At 51.7% G+C, this 27,132-nt stretch overlaps 1 protein-coding gene across 1 annotated transcript in view; it reads right to left on the bottom strand.

The window, feature by feature from the left end:
* The window catches only part of LOC120869458 (phosphofructokinase, platelet), a 53,234-nt gene that overhangs the window by 10,551 nt on the left and 15,551 nt on the right, over nt 1-27,132 (bottom strand). Inside the window, exons 3-16 of the mRNA XM_040248776.1 lie at nt 21,808-21,885; nt 13,328-13,517; nt 11,978-12,143; nt 10,997-11,041; nt 10,732-10,840; nt 9,090-9,185; nt 7,754-7,846; nt 7,069-7,194; nt 5,044-5,108; nt 4,524-4,593; nt 4,152-4,298; nt 3,722-3,792; nt 2,072-2,159; nt 1,428-1,580 (exon numbers count right to left, since the gene is read on the bottom strand). Coding sequence (XP_040104710.1) covers nt 1,428-1,580; nt 2,072-2,159; nt 3,722-3,792; nt 4,152-4,298; nt 4,524-4,593; nt 5,044-5,108; nt 7,069-7,194; nt 7,754-7,846; nt 9,090-9,185; nt 10,732-10,840; nt 10,997-11,041; nt 11,978-12,143; nt 13,328-13,517; nt 21,808-21,885 — 1,497 coding nt within the window. The remainder of the gene's footprint in view (nt 1-1,427; nt 1,581-2,071; nt 2,160-3,721; nt 3,793-4,151; nt 4,299-4,523; nt 4,594-5,043; nt 5,109-7,068; nt 7,195-7,753; nt 7,847-9,089; nt 9,186-10,731; nt 10,841-10,996; nt 11,042-11,977; nt 12,144-13,327; nt 13,518-21,807; nt 21,886-27,132) is intronic.

The raw sequence follows: 27,132 nt of genomic DNA, 5'->3' as shown, positions 1-27,132 counted from the left end.
CGACCTTTCAACTCAGACCTTGAGCAGCAAGCAGTCAGAGGTTGAGTTAGTCCCATGGCAGCAGAAGCACAGACGGCATCCCCGGGGCCACAAGGGGTGGGCACGGGGGTGAGGAGGTCCAGCATGTGGACACCGGCCAAAGCCACACCAGAAGGCTTTTTAGTACAGAAACTGCAGAAAGTTGAAGAGGTTCAGGAAAGCAAAGAACCAGCACCAAGCACTGCTTATCGCATACATCCTGCTTTAAAAGCTTTTCTTTTATTTACCGGCACTGGAGACAGATTTGATGCCCATTAGTTTAAGGGGAAAAAAGCTAGAAATACAGCCACGAGGCCTGTGTCTCCCAAGGAAAATAAAATGTGAGAATTTACCAGAAAATTCTAGACACTGAACTGAAAAAAAAAAAAAAAAAAAGGAGTTATGCATTCTGATCCTCACTGATCTTCAAATGCCCAAGTGATTTCCCAAGTGTGATTTAAATTTTTGATAATTAAAATGTATTTCTATACTTTGTATGGACTTTGCTGCTGCTGCTGCTGCTAAGTTGCTTCAGTCATGTCTGACTCTATGCAACCCCACAGACAGCAGCCCACCAGGATCCCCCGTCCCTGGGATTCTCCAGGCAAGAACACTGGAGTGGGTTGCCATTTCCTTCTTCAATGCAGAAAGTGAAAAGTGAAAGTGAGTCGTATCTGACTCTTAGTGACCCCATGGACTGCAGCCTACAAGGCTCCTCCGTCCATGGGATTTTCCAGGCAAGAGTACTGGAGTGGGCTGCCACTGCCTTCTCCATGTATGGACTTTAGGGGGATAAAAAATCATTCAAGTACCATCAGTATTTTTTTATATACGGTTTATTGTCCCCAGTCCACAAACAGGAGGAGGAGGACAATTGTTTAAAAGGATCCAGGTCAGTGAATGAACTCACAAAATCTTCAGTCCAGCTTCTACCTTCAGACAGCACAGCACAGGGCCCTGGACCCAGGTTTCATCACAATAACACAATAATGTGTTATATGCTTGGGGGAAATTTAGCCAGAAAACAACGGGGGTGGGTTTAATCGAATATCCACATCACTGTCACTCAAAACTAGCTGAAGTACAGATGATGTCACCCTGGCTGCAGCAAAGGGAAACGGAGGTGAAAATCTTTGGGGCCGAATTGTAGATTGTCAGGCTTTTTTTTTTTTTTTTCCTCTTTTTTGGCCGTGTCAGCATGAAGGACCGTAATTCCCCCCAGTCAGGGATCAAACCTGCACCCACTGCCTCGGGAGCATGCAGTCTTAGCCACTGGGCCACCCTTTATTTTAAAAAAGACAAACTTTTCAGCAGACCCCCAGCCCAGTCTGTCTCGAGCACACGGTACATAAAAGCGGGCCGGCACCCCAGGTTAGTTCCGCAGCCCCTGCCCTGCTGCCCACACTCACGTCGGTGATGGTGTTGAGGGCGGTGTCCGCCCCGATGCTGAAGTCGGAGCCGGGCACATTGTTGGAGACGGTGGCGGGGACCATGACCATGGGGACACAGAACTCCTCGTGCTTCTGCCGGGCGGCCAACAGCTCCAGCAGCCCCAGGTAGGCCTGCGGGTGAGTGTGTGAGTGGGAGGCGGTTGGGTGGTGGGTGGCTATATATTGCCATCTGGGCATCAGCCCAGGGCGAGACTAAGCCACTCACGGGCGAGCGTCTGACTCAGACTTTGAGTATGACTGCTTGAGGTTCTCACGTTTTCTTTAAAGGAAACATCAAGGTCATCGTGAGGCTAATATTAAAAACGAAGGTGGACAATCCAACAGGTAGTTAAAAGATAATAATCTGGCCCCATAACTGCCCTCTTCTCTGAGTAACAAATGGGCTTCCAACTCGAGAGAGAGGGTCATCTCCACAGACCCAGCAGACATGAGCACTCACTGAGCAGACAGCCCAGCCATGGGGTTGGGGGGGCAAGTGGCCCCGAGTCCTGCATCGCCAGTGCTCAGTGGCAGCTGGGCCCGTGCTCCCAATGAGAAGCAGACGGCAGACGCGGCATCCCCTCTCAAACCCGCAGTGCCGGCCAGCAGGGGAGCAGACGTACCTCGAATCCACCGATAATCAAGAGAGCGCTGATGCCATGGGTTCGCATCTGCACCGCGATGTCCTCCAGGTATTTCCCAGGGAGGGTGCTGGGGAGGTTCAAAGGGGTGAGCTCAGGCAGGGGCCCCTCTGCACCCCACCCTCTGAGGCCAAGTGGCATGATACTCAGGGGCAGGAGGCGCCCCGGGCCACGTGGCTGGGGGACAGCATGGCTGGGGAGCCACCCACAGTGGGCGCAGCCAGGAGTCAGGTCTCAAAAGAGGGTCTTTTCAAAAGAAAACGGGAAGAAACTTTGCAGCTGCCTCACAGCTGGACCTCAGAAAATCCCAGCGCCTGGGTTAGGGACATGGTGAACCACAGAAGCTATTAAACATTCACAGCGGTAATCGTCTGGATGGAAATGTCCAGTTTTCAAGTCACGTATAGACTACACACACCTCATCTGGAGTAATCTCACTCAAAGTCACCTCCACACACACCTGCTCACCTTAACCTGTTTCACCCTCTGTCCACACATGGCTGCAAGCAGAGGAGGCAAAGCCTGCTCGGCCATCGAGCGAGCCCACCCAGCACCCACCCCAACCTTTCTGCTGTACCCCCTGGGCATCAAGGATTCACTTGGGATGGGCTCCGCTCAGGGAAAGTGTAAAGAAGTCGTAGGGCCGGGTGCTCAGGGCACACGAGCGCATGTGGAGTCAACTAGGGGGTTCCCCAGTACCTAAGCATCGTGAGAACGTGCTGCCAGCCACCCCTCCAGCCCCGCCGCCCCCAGAGCAGCCCCTGGGGGGCTGGGGCTCATGAAACAGACGAGTTGGGCAGTCACAGTCGGTCTGAAGAGGCCCAGGAGGCAGCCAGGGGGCACTGTCCCCTGCGTGGAGCTCCACCATCACAATACCATCCCCAAGGGCGATGGGGGGACAGGACCACGAGAGCTCTGGACACCTAGGTCAGCTCCGCGGAGTGCTGGCGGCAGGGTGCCCAGCTTCAGGGCAAGGCAGAAGCTGGGACGATTCCCGTGGATGACAGACTACCACTAGTGCGGAATCCAACGCCCCTTTGAGCCCAGGTACCCACACTGTCCTTCCATATAACATGAGACAGGCAGTGATGGCTGCGCCCAGAGATGAGAGAGCAAACAGCCTCGTGTTAAATCAGCGCCTCGGCGGGAACACATCTGGGCCCCACTGTATCCGCAACAGGAACAGCCACGGTTCAGAAACCTGCGGTTTTGCGCGGAGCCCCTTGGGTCCTCCCTTGGGCGGTGGGGATCTGGTGGCTGGGCTCCCGGGATGGTGAACCACATCTAGCCCCTCTGCAGGGCGCAGTCACTGCCGCTCACGCACCTGTGTCTGCACTGCCCCACAAGGGATGAGGGCTTTCTGCCACCACAGGCTTGTTCTGACGAGGGAAACAAGGAACCAGCGGGGAAGCCCTCCCAGGCCCTCCGCTTGGTGTCTCTTTGAGGCCGCATCTCACAGGCTCCCCACACACCTGGCCTGGGTCCCCCCCCAGAGTGTGGCCCGGACGTGAGCTGGTGCCAGTCCCTTCCCTCCTGGATCCCGGATGGGACATGAATGCCACACAGTTCCTCTCCCTGCGACGTGGCACCCTGCTCCCAGAGAGCAGGTCAGGATCAAGATGAGAGAATTACCGTTTTGTCCCAAGGATGGAGCCGCCTTGGCCCGTCCAGCCTCCAACATCCCCCCAGCCGATTTCCTTTATCTAAGATGCAAACACAGAGAGAAACAGCTGAAGTGAACAAGTAAAGGGAAGGAGAAGGTTTGACAAACAGCTCAGAGTCTGCGCCTCTGACAGGTGGCGTGTCTGTAAGGATTTGCCGAACATGAAGAAACAGCTTTCCCTGAGAGGGGGGAGGAGCCGGGGCCTGAGCTGGACCCCAAGGTCCCATAGTCAGGGGTGCAGCATCCTGAGTGCACCTCCCCACTACCTCGCATGCATCTGCTCCCCTTCCCACCTAATGTCCCAGTTCTGGGATCCCAGAGATGCAGTTCCCCCCACCTCAGAAATCCAGAACCTGCCTTTCACCGAAGCCCTTCCCCGTGGGTGCCCCCAGGACCCACCTGGCCTTTGGCAAAGCCCTCGAAGCCATCATACACAGCAAACATCTTGTGTCCTTCAGAGATGCCCACGCGCACAGCGGCACGCACAGCCGCATTCATGCCGGCCGCGGGCGCACCCACGTTCACGACGCCCACATTGCAGTTGCTCTGCAAGTCAGGGGGTGGGGGTGGGGGTCACCGGCTAGGTGCACCCCGAGCGCATGCACAGGTGAGAGGCTGGCGCGGGGACTCCAGGCCGTGAGATCCGGCTGGGCTGGGGTGGGAGGGACGCACTGGAGGGGCCCGGGGTGGCCTCCACGAAACAGGGACCAAGCCAGGCAGGACGGAGGCATGGCCAGAAGCAGGGGAGAGGATGGGGGCAGGGTCTCCTACCTTTGGGATTTCGGAGTCTGGCAGCTTGATGGCCAGCCGCTTGTAGGTGTTGAGATTGTTCTCGAAGCTCCTGGAAAAAAAGGCCGGAGTCGGACCACAGGCTAGAGAGCAGGACAGGGCAGATGGGCTCTCCCAGGGAGAAGGGGCCCCAGATGATGCCTGCACGGGGTGTGGGTGGCTACAGTGCGGGCTTCATGACCGGAGAGGAGCCTCGGGCGGCCCCAGAGACTGGGATGGATGCTGTGTGAGGGGGCTGAGGGGGCTGCATCCAGGATGCAGCTAGTTTCTTTCCTGGAATGCTAGCAGCCACATGTCAGGCTCTCTCTCATCTCAGCTTCTGAATGACCCCCCCCCAACAAAAACAAACACATTTCCCTCTAATTAGCCGCCCAGACCATCCACCAGCAGAAGCAGTGCCTCCTGTCTCATTTCTCGCTTCTCATGTTGAGACAGAAGCAGCGCGACCTGGGCACACGCTGACAAATAGAGGCTTTGGGGAAACAGTTTTCAGAACAGTCACCTTCCTCGGAGTTGCACGGCATCCTTAAATCTCCTCTCATCCATCGCCTTTTGTACCTCCTGGGTCTGTAAGGAAGAAAGAATGTGTCAGGACTCAGTGTGTCCCCGGATCTGGCCCGGGGACACAGAACCAGCTGGGCCCTTCCATCCCAGGTTCGTTCGGGTTTGACCTTGCAGCCGGCAGCTGGGATCAGCGAGCCCACACCACCTGGCCACCACCCAGCCTGCTTCGTAGAAAAGGACTAGAGGCACCGCCCGGGTAAGTGGGTCCTGAGATCTCAGGGATCCTGCCGCTGAGAGCAAGGCCAGGAGGTGAGTCTCCCAGGCCAGGCTCTAAACGATCCCCTTTGACTCTGGTGAGGAAAGAGCAAACAGAAACCAGCCGGCTCCCCGGGAGCAGGGGCAGAGGGACGGGGCTGGGAGCAGGCTGTCCTGGAGCCACAGCACTTGGGGTCCAGCACCGACTCCCCCTTTCAGCCCCAGGATCCCAGGCAAGTCACCCCTCTCTCTGAACTTCAGTTTCCTCAGCTGTGCGGTAAGAAAAATGCCCCCTAGTTCTGCTGTCGTCTGTCATGATGACCACACGCCCGGCCCTTAGGAAGAGACCCAGCAAGCAGCAGCTGGTCAGGGAGGGGCCGACTGTGGCCTTGCGACCGTCAGCCTGAGACACCATGACGCACGGTCTTTGGAGGACAAGCCAGTGGTACCGGCCGCCTCCGTCTCTAAACAGACAGAGACTGGACAGAAGAAATGTGCTCACAGTAAACCACTGCACGTCATTCCATGTTCTGTTCTTCTGAGCCACAGCCTCACACTCCACACACGGCACACGCACAGACATGCACAACACGTGCACACACTCATACATGCACACATGACATGTGCACCCTCATACACAGGCTTGATGTGTACACAGACACACATGCATGACGTGCACACACACAGGTGCACTCACACACACACATGATGTGCACACTCACACGTATGCATGACATGTACACAGACACATGTGGACATGCATTCCCACATGCACATGTGCACACACAACACGTGCACACATACAAAAAGGCAGAGCACATGTACACAGACACATGCAGGACACATGTACACAAGCATGCACATATACATGCCACATGCACACACTTGTACACATGTGCATACATACACACAACACATGCACACTCATACACATGCATGACATATGTACACAGACACAAATGTACACAAATATCCTCATGTGCACACACATGCAGGACATGTGCACACTCATAAGCACATGGCATGTGCACATTCATAAACATGCATGACATGTGCACACACGTGCACACACATGCACAACACGTGCACACACACATGCACACACCGACTCACATGAATGATACATGTACACACTCAGACACAGATGCACACACGTGCACACACACAGGATTCATTTACTGCCACAGGCTTTTGGAAAGTACGTTTCTAAGGTTTCTTTCAATTAGTCCCTTGACTTAATCACCTCTCTGTACACATTATAAAATACATACACCTCAGAGCCACTGAGAAGATGAAATAAATCCATAGTCATGAAGAGACTTTGAAAAATAAATGGTAACAATTTCTAATGCAACTCCACGGCCGCCTCTCCTAGTGGACAGTCCACTGGGAAATGGGCCTCAGGAGGTACTGCACGTCGGGGTGTCACCTGAGAGAGGCCCCCCAACCCATGTCACATCACAGATGTGAGGGTCTCAAGGACAGGAGGGCAGGAGAGGCTGACCCTGGAGAGGCTAGACGGTGTCCCTCCTGCCCTGTGAAGACCCTGGTCCCTGCAGGGCTGTCTCCGGCCTCATGGGAAGTGCACAGGTGCCCAGAGGATGCCCCCCCATAGGATAAGCTAGACTCACCGTGCAGGCGGCTTGCTTGTGTCACAGGACCAAGACAGGAGCTGACACCCCCATCCTGCCGTCCACCCCCCTGGGATGGGGGCTCCTGGGGAAGTTCATTCACTCGTGCAGTAAACTCGGCCTGTGCCCGCACTCACCATCTGTACACACTCCATCAGTGGCAACCGCACTGCCTGGTTCCCGCTCAGCGACACCACGCAGGCCGGGGTCTCGGGAGTGGCCTGCAGGAGGGCGACCACAGCCTCCACCCCCATGCGGCTGGCCTGGAAACAACGTCACAATGGTCAGAGCTGGCCCTCCGCCTGCCTGGAGCCCAGCTTGCTGTCCTAGGCAGAGGGCTGCCTGGTTCAGACAAGACCAGCTGCATCCTCAGCTTCCCCCTAGCTTCTCCTGCCCCGAGTCTCTGTTAGTCACTCAGTCCTTCCCGCTTACTTCTAACCCCACTCCAACAAAGAGCTCAACTCCAGTAAGAACCAGCCATTGGGGCTGGGGGCTCAGAGGCGTGCAAAGCAGGAAACGGAGACTGCACTCTGGGTCTCTGTGGCCCCTGGGTCCATTTCTAGAACCTGCATATGAACATTGCCTTTCCATCTTCTGGGTGTTGTACCCCATGTTTGGTGGGGTCTCCCAGTGGGTGGCTGGGGGCCAAGGAACCCTGATGGTGAGCAGGTCTCCCAGGGACTTTAGGGAAAATCCACCCAGCACTGTAGGCAGAGACGTCCTTCACTGATGGCTCCACCATGTCACCCAGTCTTCATAGCAACCTGGTCCCTTTGCTTTCCTTGCCTTGGGACATGCCTGGCCAGCTCCAGCCTCACTCACCAGAATCCTGTCAAAAGCTGATGGCGTCCCGCCTCTCTGCACGTGTCCAAGGATGGTCACTCGCGTGTCGTAGCCCAGCTGCGTGACCACGAGCTGAAGGGAAACAGGACATAGCCAGGCATATCATCTTGTCCAGGACAGGGGGCTGGGAACTGGAGAAGGTCTCTACCCTGTATGCACATCTACGTGCAAGAATGTCCTAGTTTCTAGATTTTACTTCCTGAAAGAATGTTAACAGCTTGCCGAAATCACTTTAAAAAAAAAAAAAAAAAAGAATGCTTTAACTGCAGGTAAAACCATTGTCTCTCCTACTTTGGCAGTGAACATAACTAAAACAGGTTTTTAAAAATACTATTTCTATAGCTTGTATTTAAAAGCATGGATACTTTATAAAAATGTAAACTTTTCCATGAATCGCCTTAAATTTGTAAGGTTGTATTTGAAAAGCACAGCACAGTAACTCCAGGCATCCGCTCAGGCCAGGGCCACGAGAACCCAGCTGGGTGGCCAGGCCAGTGTCCCCAGTGGCCCTCATTTACTCTATGAAAACGTCAGGGCTGGGGCATGGGAATCCCATGGTCCCCCCTGGCTCTCATCCTCCACAGTCCAATCTCAACTTAAGTGAGTAGGAAAATCTTTGCTCCGATCGTACTCATCACTTCTGTAAATACCAGCAGACAACTGTCACAGATCTCTTGATATTTTAATCACCAGGTGAACAGCTGGTCGGGGAAACAGAAAAGGCAGAGATGCCAACTTGCAAAGCCACACTGAGAACGTGTCTCCCCTGATGGGCAGCTTCCACCAGAGCCCATGGGCGTTTCCCAGCTCTGTGTCCAGAACCTGCTGGGTTACCTGGGTGACCGGGAGCCCAGTCAGTCCCTCCCAGGCCGGACAAGCCAGCGGCAGACAAGCAGCCCTGCAGCCACAGGAGCATGGGGTCAGCCCCCCACAGGGTGGAGGGGCGGTCACTAAGGCTAGCAGAGCACTTCCTCCGTGAGTAAGGCTCAGCTGATGCTCCAGCAGGAGAGAGGATGACTGTGCTGACCCCCCGGCTCCTGGAACCTTCTAACCCCGCCCAATCTCATGTCCTCTGTCTCTGTCGGGAGAGCCTGGAGCCTTCGGGAATACTCCTGACAGTATTCCAGAGGCATGGGCTCCCTAGAAGGCAGGAACTGTGAGATCCTCATGCCAGTGAAGCCAGTCGTCATGAAAGTATTTTCAACCATTAAGAAGAACAGGAATACTTACCTAACAGCACCCCACTCCAAACTTCACCACACCCAAGTGCTGGAACCGCCCACTGTCAGGCAGGTACGGCGTAGAGCACACTCACCTCCTTGATCTGCTCCGAGGTGATGGGCTTGTTCTGGGTGTCGATGGCCCCTTCGGCCACAATGATGATGTTCAACCTTTTCTTCCGGGCACGGTTCTATGAGATGGAAGAAGAAACCCTCAGACGCCTAAACCACTGTGAATGGGGGCCTCTGCTCAACTGATTGGGCTCTCTCCAGGGACACACAATCACCCAGTTTCATCAGCAGCGCTTCCTAAGGACAAGAGCAGGTCCAGGCGCCTGAGGTGAGAAGGTGGGACAGGTTGGCAGACGCAGGAGGTCAAAAGCCCCCAGTGCCTCTGACCCGGACCCCTAGATAGTGATGAGTCCCGAAGCTGGACTCCTGGGTCTCTCCTGTAGACGAGGCCTGCCGGCTCCCCCAGAAGACAGCTTCCTGTCATCTCCCTGGGAACCCGGCCCCAGCCTGGCCTTCATGAAGCAGAGAACTACCCACATCCCCAGGCCAGAAGCAAGAGACAGTGAGCTCACGGGTTACTTCAGTGCTCACGGTCACCCCCGGACCTGTGCAGCTGCCTCCAGCCTCAAAGGGGTGAGTCGTCCCAGTTGTATGTGCATGCGTGCCAAGTTGCTCAGTCATATCCAACTCTGCCACCCCGTGGACTGCAGCCGGCCAGGCTCCTCTGTCCATGGGATTCTCCAGGCAAGAATCCTGGAATGGGTAGCTTATCCCTCCTCCAGGGGATCTTCCCAATCAATGCTATAATTCAAGAGCCAATGCAGACTTTAGAGTATTGCAAAAAATATATCTTAGGATTGTAGTCTTCTCTTCTCCAGGGGATCTTCCCGACCTAGGGATCAACTTCCCAGCCAAGGGATGGCTTTACCAAGTCTCTTATACAGATTTTTGAGTCAAACCGTATTTCATTAGTTGCTGGAAATCTGCTCTTGGAAACCATCACCTTGAAGGCGACAGCCATGTCTCATGGATTGTGGGTCCTGGTCGCATGCAGTGTTTATGTGCTTGCTGAATATGATAACTGGCCTCTGCCATAGGTTTCCATTTTTTGCCTACAGAACAGGATGAGATGGTCATGAAAATAAGAGAAGAGAAAGTCCACACACTGGGGTGGGGTTTCTGTCCTGAAAGTCACCCTTGTTTTCTGTGAGGCCTCACAAAGGAAATCTGCCTGACACCAGTGACCCACGGTGTGAGACGAGCACAGTCCACAGAGAAAAGAAAGGTCTGAGCCAAACCCACAGTGAGGCCAGCGCTGGGAGGGGGACCCTCTCCGGGGAGCTAGCTGTCAGGGCCGGGCCTGCTGAGAGCTGCGGGACGCGGGGAGGAGTCGACTCCCAGGCCTCCTGCCCCTTTTCCAAGGGGACGGCAGTGCTGTGTTCCCCAGACCCCGGCTCTCACATGGCCTCTTCCAGGGATGGCTGAGCGCCCGCTTTGCACGACAGGCTCAAAAGCTCAGCTGCTTCTCCCTCGCCTGTCTCTGCCACAGCAGGAGGTGGACAGACGGGACGCCCCCAGGTCACAGCCACAAGCCCGAAGCCACTCTGAGCAGAGAGCCTCCACGGGCCGAAAGCTCCTTGACATGGGACATGCCCACGGTCACCACGCCGCAGGCCGGGCAGTGCGACCAGAGGCCGGCAGCCACGGGGGCAGAAGGTGAGTTACCTCTGAGAGCTTGACGCACATGTTTTCCTGCCAGCCTTCCTCTGGTGGGGACTCGGGAAGGAAGACCCAGTCGGCCCCGCAGGCCAGAGCGCTCACCAGGGCCAGGTACCTGCAGGCAGAGAGCGAGGGTTTCACAAGGCATTGGGGCTGGGCGCCCCTGCCCAGGACAGCCCCACAGATGGGACATGCCCCTCCTGGGATGCTTGAGCTGGGGTGTGGGGCTCCCTGGGGACCTCCCACCCTGACTGCGTCCATGTGTCCATACCCGCAATGTCTCCCCATCACCTCCAAGACGAAGGTCCGCTGGTGGCTGGAGAGAGACAGAGGAGCGTCCACTTAGCACGGCCGGGCAGATGGCAGGGCCCCAGCTGTCCCCCTCATACGACCCACTCTGCACACAAGCAAACACCATGGGGAGTGTGTTTCAGGCTCTCCTGAGTGAAGGAGCTGCAGCAGTGAGCGCCCCTGGTTGTGTTCTCGTGCCAGGCACGCTCACGCCACCAGGACATGCATCGAGGGCTCCATGGGGCAGAGTCAGGCTTCTCTGGCCGGAACCACAGGCCGGATGTCCCTGCATCAGCTCAGGAGACGAGAGCGAGGGAGTCAGGTCTGCACCCCGGGACCATGGCCTTTCCACAAACAGGAAACTAATTGCCACCAGTAACCCTGGGAACCCAAACGGGGGCTGAGGTTTGTCTCCAGCCACGGTTCCCCAGGCGTGGCTCTGAGAAGGTGGCAAGTGGCTTGTCCACCACAGAGGCACATGTTCCACTGTCTCTCTCACTTGACTTTCGTGAAGGTGCTCTGGAAGCCTGAAGGAGCCAGGGAGGGCATAATGGGAAAGGTCCAGCCCTGAGCCTACAACCCAGAACATGGGGTCACTCCTCATCCATCGGTGGGAACCCCAGGTGAGGAGGGCGCAGGGTGGGGGCTTGCCCAGCTCTGACCAGGGCTGTGCAAACCTGGGGCTCTACAGTCCGCCATTCCTGTAGGGGAGCTTTGTGCAGGACTTGACATAATCATGACTTGTTTTTTTCATTTTTCTAAATTCTCTGCAATAAATGCGTTTCTTTTACAAGCAGAAAGCAGTGACTCTTAAAAATTGAAAATAAAGAGTAAACAAGGAAAACCACTGATTTCACCAATACAAAATTGTTTCTAATATCAAGCGACAAGGCTTGTGGAACTTTCCGGAGCTGGCTCTGAGGTCTACACAGCCCCTCCCGCTGGTCCCCGCGTCCCCCACCTCTGGGCAGTTGTCATGATGGCGTCCACCACCTCGATGATGCGGTGTAGGGCCGAGTCTGTGCCGATGGTCATGTCGGTGCCGCAGAAGTCGTTGTCGATGGAGCCCACCATTCCCACCACGCTGAGGTGCCCGTGCTTCTGCACCTGCTCCGCGCTGATCTTGCCTGTGTGGGGACAAGCCGCAGGCCCGGGATGATGCAGGGGAGCACATGCTCCTACACGCATCTCCCACCCACCGTGTCACGCCCATGGGACCTAACCCTGCACACTGACGGACGTAAGAGCCAGACGGAGGTGGAGGCGAGGACACAGAGGGGAGCAGTCACCTGACACCCAGACAGGAGCGCCAGTCCAGGAACAGGAGCTGGAGGAGGGAAGGAGTGCACACAGAGATGGGGGGAAAAGAGGCGACTTCTGTCTGACAGTGGCCTGGCTCTGACTGTGGCAGGTCACCATGCCAGAAGCCCGTGCTCAAGGACGCGGTACAACTGGTACCCTGACTCCTGACAGGCCTGTGGGGCCCCATTATTTCATAGATGTACTTGGCACTCTCAGGACAGACCACCAGGGTTGGTAGAGCTGCTTAAATGGACCACAAAGGTCAAGGTCAAGGCGGGGGCAGCGATGTTCCCCCCACCCAAGTCACCACCGTGGCCACCTGCCTCACACCAGACGTGGTGCAGAAGCATCACGAGGCCCCTGGTCCTGGCGTGAGAGCACCCTCCATTCCCCAGACAGACTTCACAGAACGTGTGGGTCGTCACTTTAGTTCAAGCTTACGCCTTTCACAAGGTTGCTATTAATATTACTTCAGTTTGCTTCCACTGGTCATATTTTAAATTAAATTGGAATTACATAAAGCCACATTTAAAAGATAAAAATCACAGGATATATAGGATTCTTGAACATTCTTTGCTACACAGCTTCGGAGGTGATAAAGGACCAAGTCTTGTACCAGTGACTGGAGGGACCCCAGGGGAGCTGGCAGGGGCAGCTGCAGGTGTCTGAGGGCTGGTGTGAGTGAGGCCACCCTCGTGGCCAGGTGGCTTCACCGTGAGCCCCGACGCTCCTCTGTAAAGCGGGGATCGGCACAGAAGCTCCAGATGGTTATCCTGAGCAGGCACAAAACCATCAGGGTCAAAGTGGAGCCATACCTGGCACATAGGACATTGGAATAAATGTTATTCTTATAATCACTTTTGTTATTATCTGAGCCACAAATCTGAGTCCTGAGATGGCAGCTTTGAGGTCTGCAGCACCACCAGCAACAAAAACTGTGGGACAGTTCATGAGGCAGGATGTCAGCAGTGGGAGTGCTGACGGGGAGGGGTGGGTGGCAGAGACGCACCATCACGGGCCAGCTCTTCCAGCAGCCCGCTCCACTCCGTCTGGAAGATGTGGGCCCCGGTGAGGCTGCCGTCCCCGCCGATCACACACAGGCTGGTGATGCCCAGCTGAACCAAGTTACATGCGGCCTTCAGGCGGCCTTCCCGAGTACGGAAGTCCTGGCAGCGGGCACTGCCGATGATGGTCCCTCCCTGGAAGAGAAAGAAACCTGTTTATCTGTCTCCTCGCAACTGCACAGACCCCTGAACACTGCGTGCTGGGTACAAACACAGGACTTGGCGTAGACTTCCTGCCTTTTGTCTTTTCAGCTGATCAACCGTAGAAGTTTGGAGTCTCCATTTTTAGCTCCGAACTAGAATTCAATGGCTAAATACGCAGGACCACTCCCACAGGGGACAGAGTAGGGCAGGAAAACAAGGATGCAGCCATCAGCTAAACGCACAGAGCAGAGAGAAGTCCACAAGAGGATGACGGCCATCCCATGGGGAGGGGGGGACCCCGCACGCTCTCTGAGCCCAAGGCGGGCCAGGGCCGCTCACAAGCCATGGCCAGAGAAACCCCATGTCCAGCAGCCCCAGGCAACACGGCTGCCCTTCTTAGTCGGGCTCACCACAAGTGCCAGCGAAACAGAAATCTGAGTTCTGGCCACTCCCCACAGGAGCAACCAGAAAATTACTGCTTAGGGACACTTAATAGCCACACAGAAGGACTGCTGGGCATTAAATAATACCTGCCCTCAAAAAATCCAGGGGTAACTGATCAAAAATAATTAAAAACAGGGCAAACTGTCAAGAAAAAAATATCAGCTACAATGTCAAGAAAAAAAATCAGCTATCAGTTCACAATGTTAAAGCACATGAGGAATGGCTCAATATGGGAAATTATCAGAGATGAGAAGATCAAAATGACAATGAGGTATCACCTCAGAGAAACGGAAAAGGACACTTAAAAATCCACAGAAGTACGCCGTCGGGGTAAGAACGGCGGACCCTTTAATGATGCTGGTGGATGTAGCTGGTAACAGCAATATGGAAGTGCATTTAGAAGGCATTACTATAAACAAACAGAGCTGCCCTGTGATCCGGCTGTCCCACTCTTAAAAGCATCTGAGGAAAAAACCAGACTTAGAGAAAACCATGCACCCAGGTAGGCACAGCAGCAGCTTTACCACAGCGAAGATGAGGAAGTAAACAAACTGTGCCCAGATGAATGGATAAAAACAAGTGATACATGTACACAATGGAATATGACTCAGCCATGAAAAAGAACAAAAGCATGCCATTTGCAGGAGCACGTACAATCTCAGAATAATCATACTAAGTGAAGTAAGAATCAGAAAGACAAAACTCCAAGGTACCACAACCAAGCAGAATCTAAAAATGGTGACGAACTCCTTCAGAAAGCAGAACCAGCCTCACAGATTTAGAAACGTATGGTTATCAAGAGGGAAAGGTGGTTGGCAGGGAGAAACTAGCAGGTTGAGGTTATTTGATAACTAATGGTGTGTATATATTAATCAAAAAAACCCAACTGTATAGTGCAGGAACCCTATAAAACACTCAGTAATTACTGATATGGGAAGAGAACCAGAGAAACACACATACATATGACTAAGTACAAGTGAGTTTGGGTGAACTCCGGGAGTTGGTGATGGACAGGGAGGCCTGGCGTGCTGCAATTCATGGGGTCACAAAGAGTCGGACACGACTGAGCGACTGAACTGAACTGAAGTACAAGTGAATCAAGTGGCTGTACAACCACACAACACGGTACATCACCTATATACTCCCATTCAAAACAAACAGTCAAAGAAGAAAGAAACGCGGGCTCTGTCCCCCTCAGGCCTTGGTGACCCAGGCTGGGGTCACACCCCGGAGCCTGAGCACCTGGGTCCCCAGGCTGGACCGTCCTGGGCTGAGGGAGCGGGAGGACGTGCCGGTCCACGAGCCCTCCCCAATGGACCCTCTGCACGAGCTGCGGTCTCAGATGCGGGGGGTGGTCCCTCGTGCAGAGTCCAGGCCTCCTGCCCCCACAGGAAGGGGCGGCCTCAGGGCTACAGGAGCTCTGGACAGTCCCCTGGGCTTCATAGCTCTGCTGGTGGGGTTCCCACCTCCAGCCTCCTTCCTGAGGGCCCCGCCAACCCACGGATGACAGCACCCTCCCCAGTGTTGCAGGAATGGGGAGGTGTTCGGGGGACAAAGGGTAAGGGGGAGAAGTCAGGAGACACAGCCTTGGGTGTTTCCTCTGACACATTCACTCTAAGCTGACCAGGTCAGCTTCCTGAGAAACCAGAGTTGGGCGTGGAGAAATGCTGCCGCCCTGTGACCCTTTTTGTAACAACACCTTGAAAATAGGCCCTGCTGCTGCTGCTGCTAAGTCGCTTCAGTTGTGTCCAACCCTGTGCGACCCCATAGACAGCAGGCCACCAGGCTCCCCCGTCCCTGGGATTCTCAAGGCAAGAACAGTGGAGTGGGCTGCCATTTCCTTCTCCAATGCATGAAAGTGAAAAGTGAAAGTGAAGTTGCTCAGTCATGTCCAACTCTTGGTGACCCCATGGACTGCAGCTTACCAGGCTCCTCCGTCCATGGGATTTTCCAGGCAAGAGTACTGGAGTGGGGTGCCATTGCCTTCTCCGGAAAATAGACCCTGCTGAGCTCTTAATGTTCTAGAGGGGCTTGGGGCTTGAAAGGACACCTGCCCTCAACAAATGCCCTGGAGTAAATCATCAGAAAAGATTTCACAACAGGGCTGGTTTTCAAGAAGCCAATGTCAAGAGGTAAACTGTACTCACACAAATAAAAAGAGCATGGCAAGATACCCCACATCAGCTATCAACACAGAAATGCAAATGAAAACTACAATGAGGATTCGCCTCACATCTGTCAGAAGGGCCATCATTAAAAAGATCTACAAAGAACAAATGCTGCAGAGGGCCTGGGGGAACGGAGAATCCACCTCCACTCTTCGTGGGGTGTAAACACGTGCAGCCTTTATGAGAACAGCATGTAGGTTCCTTAAAAAACCCTACAGGAGCCAGTAATCCCACCCCTGGGCTTAGATACAAGAAATCGCCATGCAAAATGACACGCGCACCCTGTCTTCAGGGCAGCACTCTTTACAAGAGCCAAGACACTGAATCCACCAACATGTCCAGCGACAGAAAAATGAAGTCTAAGTGCCACCTCTGTACCATAGAGTACACTTAGTCATATAAATGAGGAAAATGCCATTCGCAGAAGCAAGAATCAGCTGAGGGATGAGTTGATGTAACCCAGAGCAGGTTTGCCCTATGTGAATTCTATTCACATGTACATATGTACATGTGAGCTGATGTAACCCAGAACAGGACAAGCATTCTGTCTTTTACAAGGGAAATGAATAAATCCATGCAAGAGCACTAACTTACAGAGAAAGACAGCATTAAAAAACAGACTTATGATTATTAATAAAAACCTAGGTGGAGGGATAAACTAGGAGGTTAAGATTCACACATACACATACTATGTATCAAATAGATGATCAAAGACGACCTATTGCAGAGCACAGGGAACTGTTCTGGACACAGTACAACCTACATGGGAAAAGAACCCCATAGAGAACAGACACAGGTCTGCTGCTGCTGCTGCTAAGGCGCTTCAGTCGTGTCCGACTCTGTGCGACCCCATAGACGGCAGGCCACCAGGCTCCCCCATCCCTGGGATTCTCCAGGCAAGAACAGTGGAGTGGGTTGCCACTGCCTTCTCCAATGCATGAAAGTGAAAAGTGAAAGTGAAGTCGCTTTCACTCTTAGCGACCCCATGGACTGCCGCTCACCAGGCTCCTCCATCCATGGGATTCTCCAGGCAAGAGTGCTGGACACAGGTCTATCTACTACTAAATCAAGGTCCTGTACCACCTAAAACCAATATCACATCAACCCTACTCTAACAGAATATAAAAATGAACTTACCAGGGAAAAGGAAAATAGTGTTGGGCATGAAGAGATGCTGCCACCTGGTAACAACAACTTCAAAACCTGTGCAGACGGGCTCTTAGTGACACCGGCCTAAGGGGCTTGCCCAGTCCCCATCTCTCAGAGAGAGATATGCTTCATCTAAATTATTTCACCTGATTAATGATTGTCACTTATAACTTTATTGCTACTTCTGTCTCGGGTATTCCTTTGGAAATGGTGCATGGGTTCATTAAATATTCTAATGTACTATTGATGATAAGATAAAGTCAAGCATGTATCTGCTGATACTTTTTTAAGTTAACCTGTCTTTATACTTAGAAATGTCTTCCCTGGTGGCTCAGAAGGTGAAGAATCTGCCTGCAAAGCAGGAGATCCACGTTGGATCCCTGGGTCAGGAAGACCCCCTGGAGAAGCAAACGGCAACCCACTCAGTATTCTTGGCTTTAAAATTCCATGGACAGAGGAACCTGGCAGGCTACGGTCCATGGGCTCACAAACAGTCAGACACCACTGAGTTACTTTTACCTCAAGAGGCTGTTAGTTAAAAAAAAATACCACCTGCCCTCCACAAATGTCCTGGGGGTAGTCACTGAAATAGAATTCACACAGGGCAAACCTTCAAGAAGCCAATTACAAGAGGTAAGGGTCACGCACACTGTTTAAAAAAATCACAAGAAAAGATTTCAACATCGTTTAAATTTTTTGAGAAATGCACATCAAAATTACGACAAGGCATCACCTCACATGGGTCAGAATGGCCACTGGCAAAAAGCCTGCCAAGAAGAACTGCTGCAGAAGGTGTGGAGGAAACAGAGCCCATCTACGAGGAAGCTGGGAACCTAAACTGGGAAGAGTCAAAGGGCAGACAGTGTGCAGGTCCTTAAACAGTTACAAACAGGCTGAAATGAGAGGATTTCGTAACACTGCATACAATAATTAACTTGGAATAGACGCAAGATCTAAACATAAGGATCCTATAAAAACTCTTGAGAAAAATACAGGCAACACACACTCTGAAATTTATGGCAGCAAGTTCTTTATGAATCCACAACTCAGAATCATGAAAATAAAAATCAACATACAGAACCTAATTACCCTTCAAAGAGTTTGCACAGGACGGAAACCATAAAAAAGACAACCATCAAAATGGGAAAAACATATTTGCAAAAGGATATTACCCCCACAGAATTCATCTCCAGCACATACAAACAGTTGCTGCAACTTACTAACAACAAACACAACGCAAAGAGAAATGGGCCAAAGAACTAAAGGGACATTTCTGCCAAGAAGGCATACAGATGGCCATAAAGGCAGGGAAAAGATGGTCAGCATCACTGATTATTCGAGAAATGCAAGTCAAAAGTCCAATGAGGTATCACCTCACACCTGTCAGAATGGCTATCACAAAAAACCTGCAGAAGTAAAAGAGGGTGTGGATTAGGGAAACCCTTCTACACTGTTGGCGGGAAGGTAAATCAGTATTTGAATTACGGACCACAGGGAAGGTCTTTAGAAAGCTGAGCACTGAAGTCCTTTGTGATGCAGTTTTCCCAGGCCGGGGCGCAATCCAGACAAAGACACCTGAGCCCCAGTGATCAGGGCAGCACTCTGTACAGCAGCCAAGGAAGGGAAGCAACCTAAGTGCCGACGGACAGACACACGGACACACGGAGGGGGTACAAACACAGAATGCAATGTACTCAGCCACAGGAAGAGATGAAATATGGCCACGTCTAGCCACGAGAAAGGAAGTAGGGCTGACCATACTAAGTGAAGACAGAGACAGGGAAAGTCATACGCCATGTATCACTCCCAGGTTACATCAAAACGCAGATACGGATGACTTCTTCACAAAACAGAAACAGCCTCACAGACTTACAAAAGCAACCTATGGCTGCTAAAGGGAAAGGTGCTGGGCAGGAAGAAATGAGGTTTGAGATCATTTTATAAATACCAGTGTGTTTATGTTAATCAGCAAAAACCAACTGATCAGTACAAGTAACTCTACTCAACACTTTCTAATAGCAGACATGGGAAGAGACGCAGAATAACACGTGCACAGCTATGTACAAGTGAATCAAGTTACTGTACACCGTAAAAAAAAGCCATACAACATTATAGATCACCTATTCATTAACGTGAAAAAAGGAAAAAAAGAAAGAGAAACGCAGGCTCTGTCCCCCTCAGGCCTTGGTGACCCAGGCTGGGGTCACACCCCTGGAGCCCGAGCACTTGGATCCCCAGGCTGGACCGTCCTGGGCTGAGGGAGCGGGAGGACGTGCCGGTCCACGAGCCCTCCCCAATGGACCCTCTGCACGAGCTGCGGTCTCAGATGCAGGGGGCGGTCCCTCCTGCAGAGTCCAGGCCTCCTGCCCCCACAGGAAGGGGCGGCCTCAGGGCTGCAGGAGCTCTGGACAGTCCCCTGGGCTTCATAGCTCTGCTGGTGGGGTTCCCACCTCCAGCCTCCTTCCTGAGGACCCCCCCCCAAACCCACGGATGACAGCACCCTCCCCAGACTGCTGTTGCAGGAATGGGGAGGTGTTCAGGGGACAAAGGGTAAGGGCAAGAAGTCAGGAGACACAGCCTTGGGTGTTTCCTCTGACATATTCACTCTAAGGGACGACCAGGAACAGGACTTTCTCTAAGGTCACCTTCCCGAGAAACCAGAGTTGGGTGTGGAGAAAAGCTGCCGTCTTGTGATCGCTGTTTGTAACAACACGTTGAAAATAGGCACTGCTGGGGTCTTCATGTTCAAGAGTCATCGGGGCTGGAAATGAGACCTGTGCTCAATATATTTCCTGGAGAAAATCATCAGAAAAGATCACAACAGGGCCGACTTCCAATAAGCCAATGCTGCTGCTGCTAAGTCGCTTCAGTCATGTCCGACTCTGTGCACCTCCATAGACGGCAGCCCACCAGGCTCCCCTGTCCCTGGGATTCTCCAGGCAAGAACACTGGAGTGGGTTGCCATTTCCTTCTCCTGGAGAAGAAGGAAGCCAATGATACTCACCAAATAAAAAGAGCATGGTAAGATACTCCACATCACTGATTATTAGAGAAATGCAAATGGGAACTACAATGAGGTGCCATTCACACCTTTCAGGACTGCCAGCACCAAAAAGATCTATAGAGAATAAGTGCTGCAGAGGGCCTGGGGGATGGGGGTCTGCCTACACTCTCAGTGGGGTGTAAGCAGGTGCAGCCACTAGGGAGAGCATGGTGGACGTTCCTGAAGAAATGAAAATCAGAGTTCCCATGTGGTAGGGCAATCCCACACCTGGGCGTACTTGGGGAAAAAACAATAATTCACGAAGAGACACACGCTCGATTTTCCTTGCAGCAACCTAAATGTCCATCTACAGAGGAATGGATAAAGATGTGGTACATGTATACAATGGAATATAGTGAGCCATAAGAAGCAGTGAAATAATGTGACTTGCAGATAAGTGGATGGACCTAGAGATTGTATTACAGAGTGAGGTCAGAAAGAGAAAAACAAATACAGTATTGCTTATACAAGGAATCTAGAAAAATAATACAGATGAACGTATTTGCAAGGCAGAAATAGTAAGAGGTGTGGTGAACAAACTTATGATTACGGTGAAGGAGAGGGAGATGAAGTGGGAGGTTGGGATTGACCTATATACGCTACTGCTACCATGTTTAAAATAACTACTGAGAACCTACTGTGTAACACAGAGAACTCTACTCAGTGCTCTTGGTGACCAGAATGGGAAGGAAACCCAAAAAAGAGGGGGTCCTTGAATACATATTATAACTGATTCACTTTGCACAGCAGAAACACAACATTGTAGAACAACTGTATGCCAATAAAAATTCTAAAAAACTCAAGACAAGTCACAGATTAATATTAACACATACATTTCAAAAGATCAAACAGCAAGTAAAACACTTGTCATGAAGTCCATTCTTTCCACGTAATCTCTTTATTTCTTAATCGACTTGGAGCCTTCACTGAGCTGCATTGTTCCTGGAATTTATTGGGCATGACATATTCGGGCAGGCTTCTTTACAATTCCGTGTACGAGCTGTTTCGCCTGCAGTCGTAATTACCTCATCGTTGCACATGCCAAGGAAGTCAGCCCTGAGTCAGGGGAGATGCTGTGTCCCCACTAAAGCCACAGCCCTCAGAGGCTGCTGGTCAAGGGCCTTGCCAGGCCACGGTCACTGATGCCAAGTGGCACCCCAAACCCAACAGGCAGAGATGCACCACTAAACACACAGCACCAACAAACCAGAACTGTCTCAACACTGATCTGCTCTAAAAAAAAAAAATAAGACCCCCACAAGTACCACTCGCCATCAAACACAACTTGTTCTTGCAAGGATAATCCCTCAGTGTGCAAAGCTTTTTTCGAAAAAAAATTAAATGGAAAATTAAGGACGTATTCTTTTCATGATGCCAGGCAGCACATTCACCTGTTTTAAGTGCTCCTGGAGCACAAGCAGGAAAGGTTTCAGACCGGAGAGAACTCAGAACCGAGCAGGACGAGCGCAGCACATACCACTTGCAGGATGCTGGAGACGCTCTCCCAGTCGGCTTCCACAATGTTGCTGCCGCCGTCCACCATGCCCTGGTAGCCCTGAGGAGGGAAGGACAGCGTGAAGACCAGGTTCAACTGAGTTGACACATTAACCGATCCACGAGTGACGTAAAACAGAAACGCCAGTGACAATGGAGCTGAGTTTCTAGGAGCCCGGAGCTCAGGAGACGGCGTGATACGCGTTATAGGGAGATGCTAATGCTCTTCCCAGGGGCCGAACTGTGAGAGAGCCCCTCAAATGCCATCTCCAGTAATGAGAATGTCTGCCCAGACTAATCCAGGGCGCTACAGACAGACGTATTCTGCCTGCTGTCCTCTGGCTCCCGAGAGATTGAAAAGGGACGGAATGACCCCAACACCATTGGTGATTCCACACAAACTTGCTGAGAACAGTGGTGTCAACCACACCGAGTACAGGAACACATCCGCTCGGTAACCTGGGAGGGCCTCCAGCTGCCGGGTGACCCACAACTCTCCAGGCACCGGAAGAGGGTCTGAAGGCACAACTGATGCCACCCACCCCCATCCTCCTCACCTTGGGGCTGGTGCCAGCTCAAGACCCTGAGCGAGGCTGCAAGCAGGTCTGGACAGCCATGAACGCTTGGCCGGAAGCCCAGAGACAGTGACCTTTCAACTCTAAATGCAGCCCATTTCCCCCACAGAATATATAAGATCAACAACGATGGAATTGTTCACTTGCGTCTCTGTCTATGTGACTCACTTTCCAGGGCGTTTTACCCCTGAAAAGGAAAAGGTATTGGCTGTTTAGAAAAGTTTATAATAATTATTGTTGTGGATTTCTATCCCCTGGAGAAAGGAATGGCAACCCACTCCAGTATCTGTGCTTGGAGAATTCCATGGACAGAGGAACCTGTGGGCCACAGTCCATGGGGTCACAAAGAGTCGGACACGACTGAGCGACTAACACTTTCATTTCATTATAGACAGTATAATTACACACATTATATATAGCACATCATACATCAATATTGTACATAAATACATATACACCTGCATGTATATGTCTAGTCTAGGGTTACACACATGACCTCAGGACAGGCTGGGTCAGGGGTACCCACAGCCCTGCCTTCCCACTGAAGAAGTGGCATTTGCTCCACACACATCTCGGGCCAACTCCAAGGATCACTTTTATCTTTTTGTCCCCATCGCCCTTCTTTCTTTCTGGAAACCACAGAGGGTGTACGTTTTTAGCCTGCTCCATTGAAAGCCCTGAGCCCAGTGTGGCTGTCACCCTGGAAGGCGAGGGTGATAAGCCTGAGTGTGATGCGATCCAGGCCTCCTCAAGGAGAGGGAGCGCTTATCAGAGGTGCTATTTCAGTTTTGTCCTGGTATGTCAGCTACCTGAGGCAGGCGCTATCCTGCAGGGCACCCTGCTACTCCAGGAGCGGATGAAAAACCAGGCCCTCTCCCCTTCTGAGGGACTCCAGGGAGTTTGTTTCCACAGAATATTAAAAACAGAGGACAGACAGGCAGCTAGCAGATGGTGGATAGATCATAGATGGCAGGTGATGGGTGAGCTAGGTAGGAGATAATTGATAGGTGATAGATGAGAGAGGTCGGTAAAAGGCTATGGTTTGGTTTTTCCAGTAGTCATGTACGGATGTTAGAGCTGGACCACAAAGAAGGCTGAGCACTGAAGAACTGATGCTTTCTAACTGTGGTGCTGGAGAAGACTCTTGAGAGTCCCTCGGACTGCAAGGAGATCTAACCAGTCAATCCTAAAGGAAATCAGTCCTGAACATTCATTGGAAGGACAGATGCTAAAGCTGAAGCTCCAGCACTTTGGTGGTGTGCTGCTGAAAACTGCTCTGTTGGGAGTTGATGATTTCTGAAAATTTAAATATGGATTTAACTAAAAAAAAAAAAAAAAAAAAAAACAAAACCCTGCAAATCCTTCTGCTCCTAGAGTAAGAACATGGAAAACTGTTCTACAGACCATAACACTTATTCTGAGACTCTCCAGAAAGAGTTTGGTTATTTTGTGCAGCCTAGATACACACAATAAAGAAAGTGACTAAGGAATAGGGGATGAGCTTGCCAGTGTTGCTCTCCAAACCTCTCATTGCACCCATGGGCTGGGCCATAGGAAGTGACTCACCCTGTTAACTGCAAACTTGTTAGGCCCGTGGAACATCTGGAGAAGAACTACCTACTGCGGTTTTAAATCGTCTTTTGCTAACATGGAAGATGTTCCTGAGACAGGAAGACTAGTTTTATACAGATGTTACTATAATTTATCAATTCTGATGAGCTTTTTCAAGTCTCCTTACAACGTTGACTACTTATTCCAACATAGCCAGAGCCCAAAATATTTTCTAAAATTCTCTTTTGGAATCCTCCTTTCCGAGCCAGTTCTATGACTCACACAAGAAAAACAAACTGTAAAACCTTTGAAGCTCGCTTAGTTTTGGACCAAAAGTAATACCATCTCATTGGTGCTGGTCATAAGATGACCCAGGAGACCCTCCGCTGTCTGATCCAGCCCAACACCAATCACGCCCAAGGCTCTGAAGCCACCTTAACTCACTATCAGATCAGTTTGAACAAAACAGGCAGTCTCCCAGCTGGTTATGGAGGAGATGGTGCCACATGTACGGGTATTTTTCAGCATCTGTTAAATCTGTTCTAATAGTGTAAGAGCTGGTCACCTGGGTGGTTTTCTTAAAAGAAATCTCATGAGTGCTGTTTAAAGACCCAGAGCGAAATTCCAATCTTGGGCTATGACAAAGTTGGCTTTTAAAAAAATTATTTTTTGGTCATGGCTATATTCGTGCCAGATTTTGGTTCTCTGACCAGGGCTTGAACCTGTGCCCCCTGCAATGGAAGAGGAGAGTCCTAACCACTGGACTGCTAGGGAAGTCCCTAAAAATGTATTTTTAATTTATCTTATTTTCTGGGAGGTATAATTTCTTTGGTGTGGGGATGGTATCACTTGTGTTTGCATAAGCCCAGACTCAAATTTTAGATATTCACTATCTAGAGTCCTTTGTGTATCAATTGCATCTTAATAAAACTTTAAAAAAAGAAAAGATATTTGCAATAATTATACAAATTGAAGACAAAGATGAAAGTGAAAGAAAGTTACTGGGATTTTAACTCTCCCTGGTGGCAACTTGGCCTTCATTTTTCTGACTACTCTTAAAAGAGAAGATGTCTAATAGTCCCTTCTACTTGTAGTCCACTGAATTAGCTGGCATGTTTTATACAGAAGATTTGAGACCAATTCTGCACTGAAGCCAGGTAAGATGCTCTGCTCCGTTCAGGCTAGGCTGTTTCTTTTCTAAAAGAAAAGTGTCACATGGGTCCTCATGTCTTCCCAACTTGGCAGTGCTTTTCCTAAATCCTAGGTTCTTTGGGTAGCAGCACGGTTTGGATGGCAAGCCTTTCAAGTACCAGAGGAAACAACTGCTAAAAAGCTTACCAAGCTTCAAAGTATTTCCTAGATACTGTAATCACCTACATTCAGAGGCTTCTCCAGGGGTCCCGAGCAAACACCCACATTTGTTTCCCACAGAATGAATATTTCCCAAGTCAATTCGTCGTTAATAAAGCTTCTCGTGTATAGCATTTGAGAGCCAGCACACAGGTCGGCTCTGAACTGCTCAAGGGCCAGCAAGTCCGCGGTGCTGGACCAGTTGTGGGTGCCGAAGAGGCGGACGGCTTTAGAGGTGCAGGAACGATGGTTCTATTCATCCACAGGAGAGTCAGTGCCAAACCTGCGACCACACACTCCCCACACCCAGGCCCAGGGCCTGAGAGGCCCCACCAGGTTCTAAAGGCACGGACACTCCAGTCCAGAGGACCAGCCGTAACCCCTGCTTGCTGACTTCATGGCTTCAGGGAAAACGCCCTTGGCTTTGTCCTCGGTGAGATGTGGTCGACTCCAAAATTCTCAGCAGCTTGGAACACGACAGTCACGGCACAGCCCTGCACTTTGTGCTTTTGAAACCCGATAACAAACCAACATGATTTATTGAGCCCTCTGGCGTTATTAGATTTCTAAGCCAAAGCTCATAATACACAGTTCCTGGTAAACCAAAAGTCATAGCAGGATAAAGCCAGCCCTCTTATCTCTGTGACTTACATGCTTAATTAGTGATATCAGTGGGTGGGGCAGAGGCAGGGGGAGACACGATCATTTTTGCAACTTGAGCACTAAAATGAGAGCTAGCCCTCGACGGTCCAAGGCCGCGGGAGTGATGCCGACAGCGTGAGGGTCAAGCCAGGTCACACACGAAGGATTCTGCTCGAGCCGAGCGGGGAGCAGCATGTGGTTACGGAGGTGCCCCTCGTGGCTCAGACAGTGAAGAATCTACCTGCTGATGCAGGACACTCAAGTTCGATCCCTGGGTCGGGAGGGTCCCCTGGAGGAGGGCATGGCTACCCACTCCAGTATTCTTGCCTGGAGAATCCTATGGACAGAGGAGCCTGGTGGGCTACAGTCCATGGGGTCACAAAGAGTCGGACACGACCGAGCGACTAACCCTTTCATGCTCAGGGCTGTGATGGGTCACTACTCCAGGTGGGCACAAGTCAGCCTCCTGCCAAAAAGGTGGGTTTCCCTCTGCGTCCCCCAGGTCACCGGCCTGCTGTGAATTAAAAATTAAGGAGTTGGACTGACCTGGCATGGGGCACGTTGGCCAAAGGGCCAGGCGGCACTGCCTCCCTCTCAGCCACCCAGAGAAGCTCCTGCCTACCTCCCAGCACCACTGTGGCTGTTTTTAGTTAGTGGTTAAGGAGTTCTGTCTTTAAGGAAGTTAAAATGCAGAAAGCAGAAGTGTAAAAACCTCAAGGAGAGGAGACAATGGGACTCTGGTCACCTCCTTGGCCTTCAGGGAACTGTTGAGGGGGCAGGCAGAGGCAGTGACCACGGGTGAGAGAAAAGGACAGGCGTGTCCCCAAAGCTGACCTTCTAACCTGCTCTCTGTGTGGGTGGTGGCGTCACCATCTGCCGTGCCCACATGCCTCGGGGCCACAGGACACCAAGACAGCCACCTGCGTCCCCCTCCCTCCAGCTTCGAATCCCCTTCGGGGTGAGCCCCCGGCTACAGAGCACAGCCTGGGCTTCTGGGCGGGTCGGCCTGCTCTGTCCCCCCTGGAAAGTGAACTTTGTTGCTATTTGGTCACAACGTGACAATTCTCACTTGAAAAACTGTGAAAGTGGACAGTTTCTCATATCCAAGAAGAAAATAAAGTGTCCAAGGGAGGCGAGGAAGGGAGACAGGGGTCCTCTAAAGCTTGTTCATGCTCCTACAACATCCGGCT

The sequence above is a fragment of the Oryx dammah genome, unplaced genomic scaffold (genome assembly GCF_014754425.2).
Source record: "Oryx dammah isolate SB20612 unplaced genomic scaffold, SCBI_Odam_1.1 HiC_scaffold_10, whole genome shotgun sequence".
Lineage (NCBI taxonomy): Eukaryota > Metazoa > Chordata > Mammalia > Artiodactyla > Bovidae > Oryx > Oryx dammah.
This window is presented reverse-complemented; position numbering and strand designations above follow the sequence as displayed.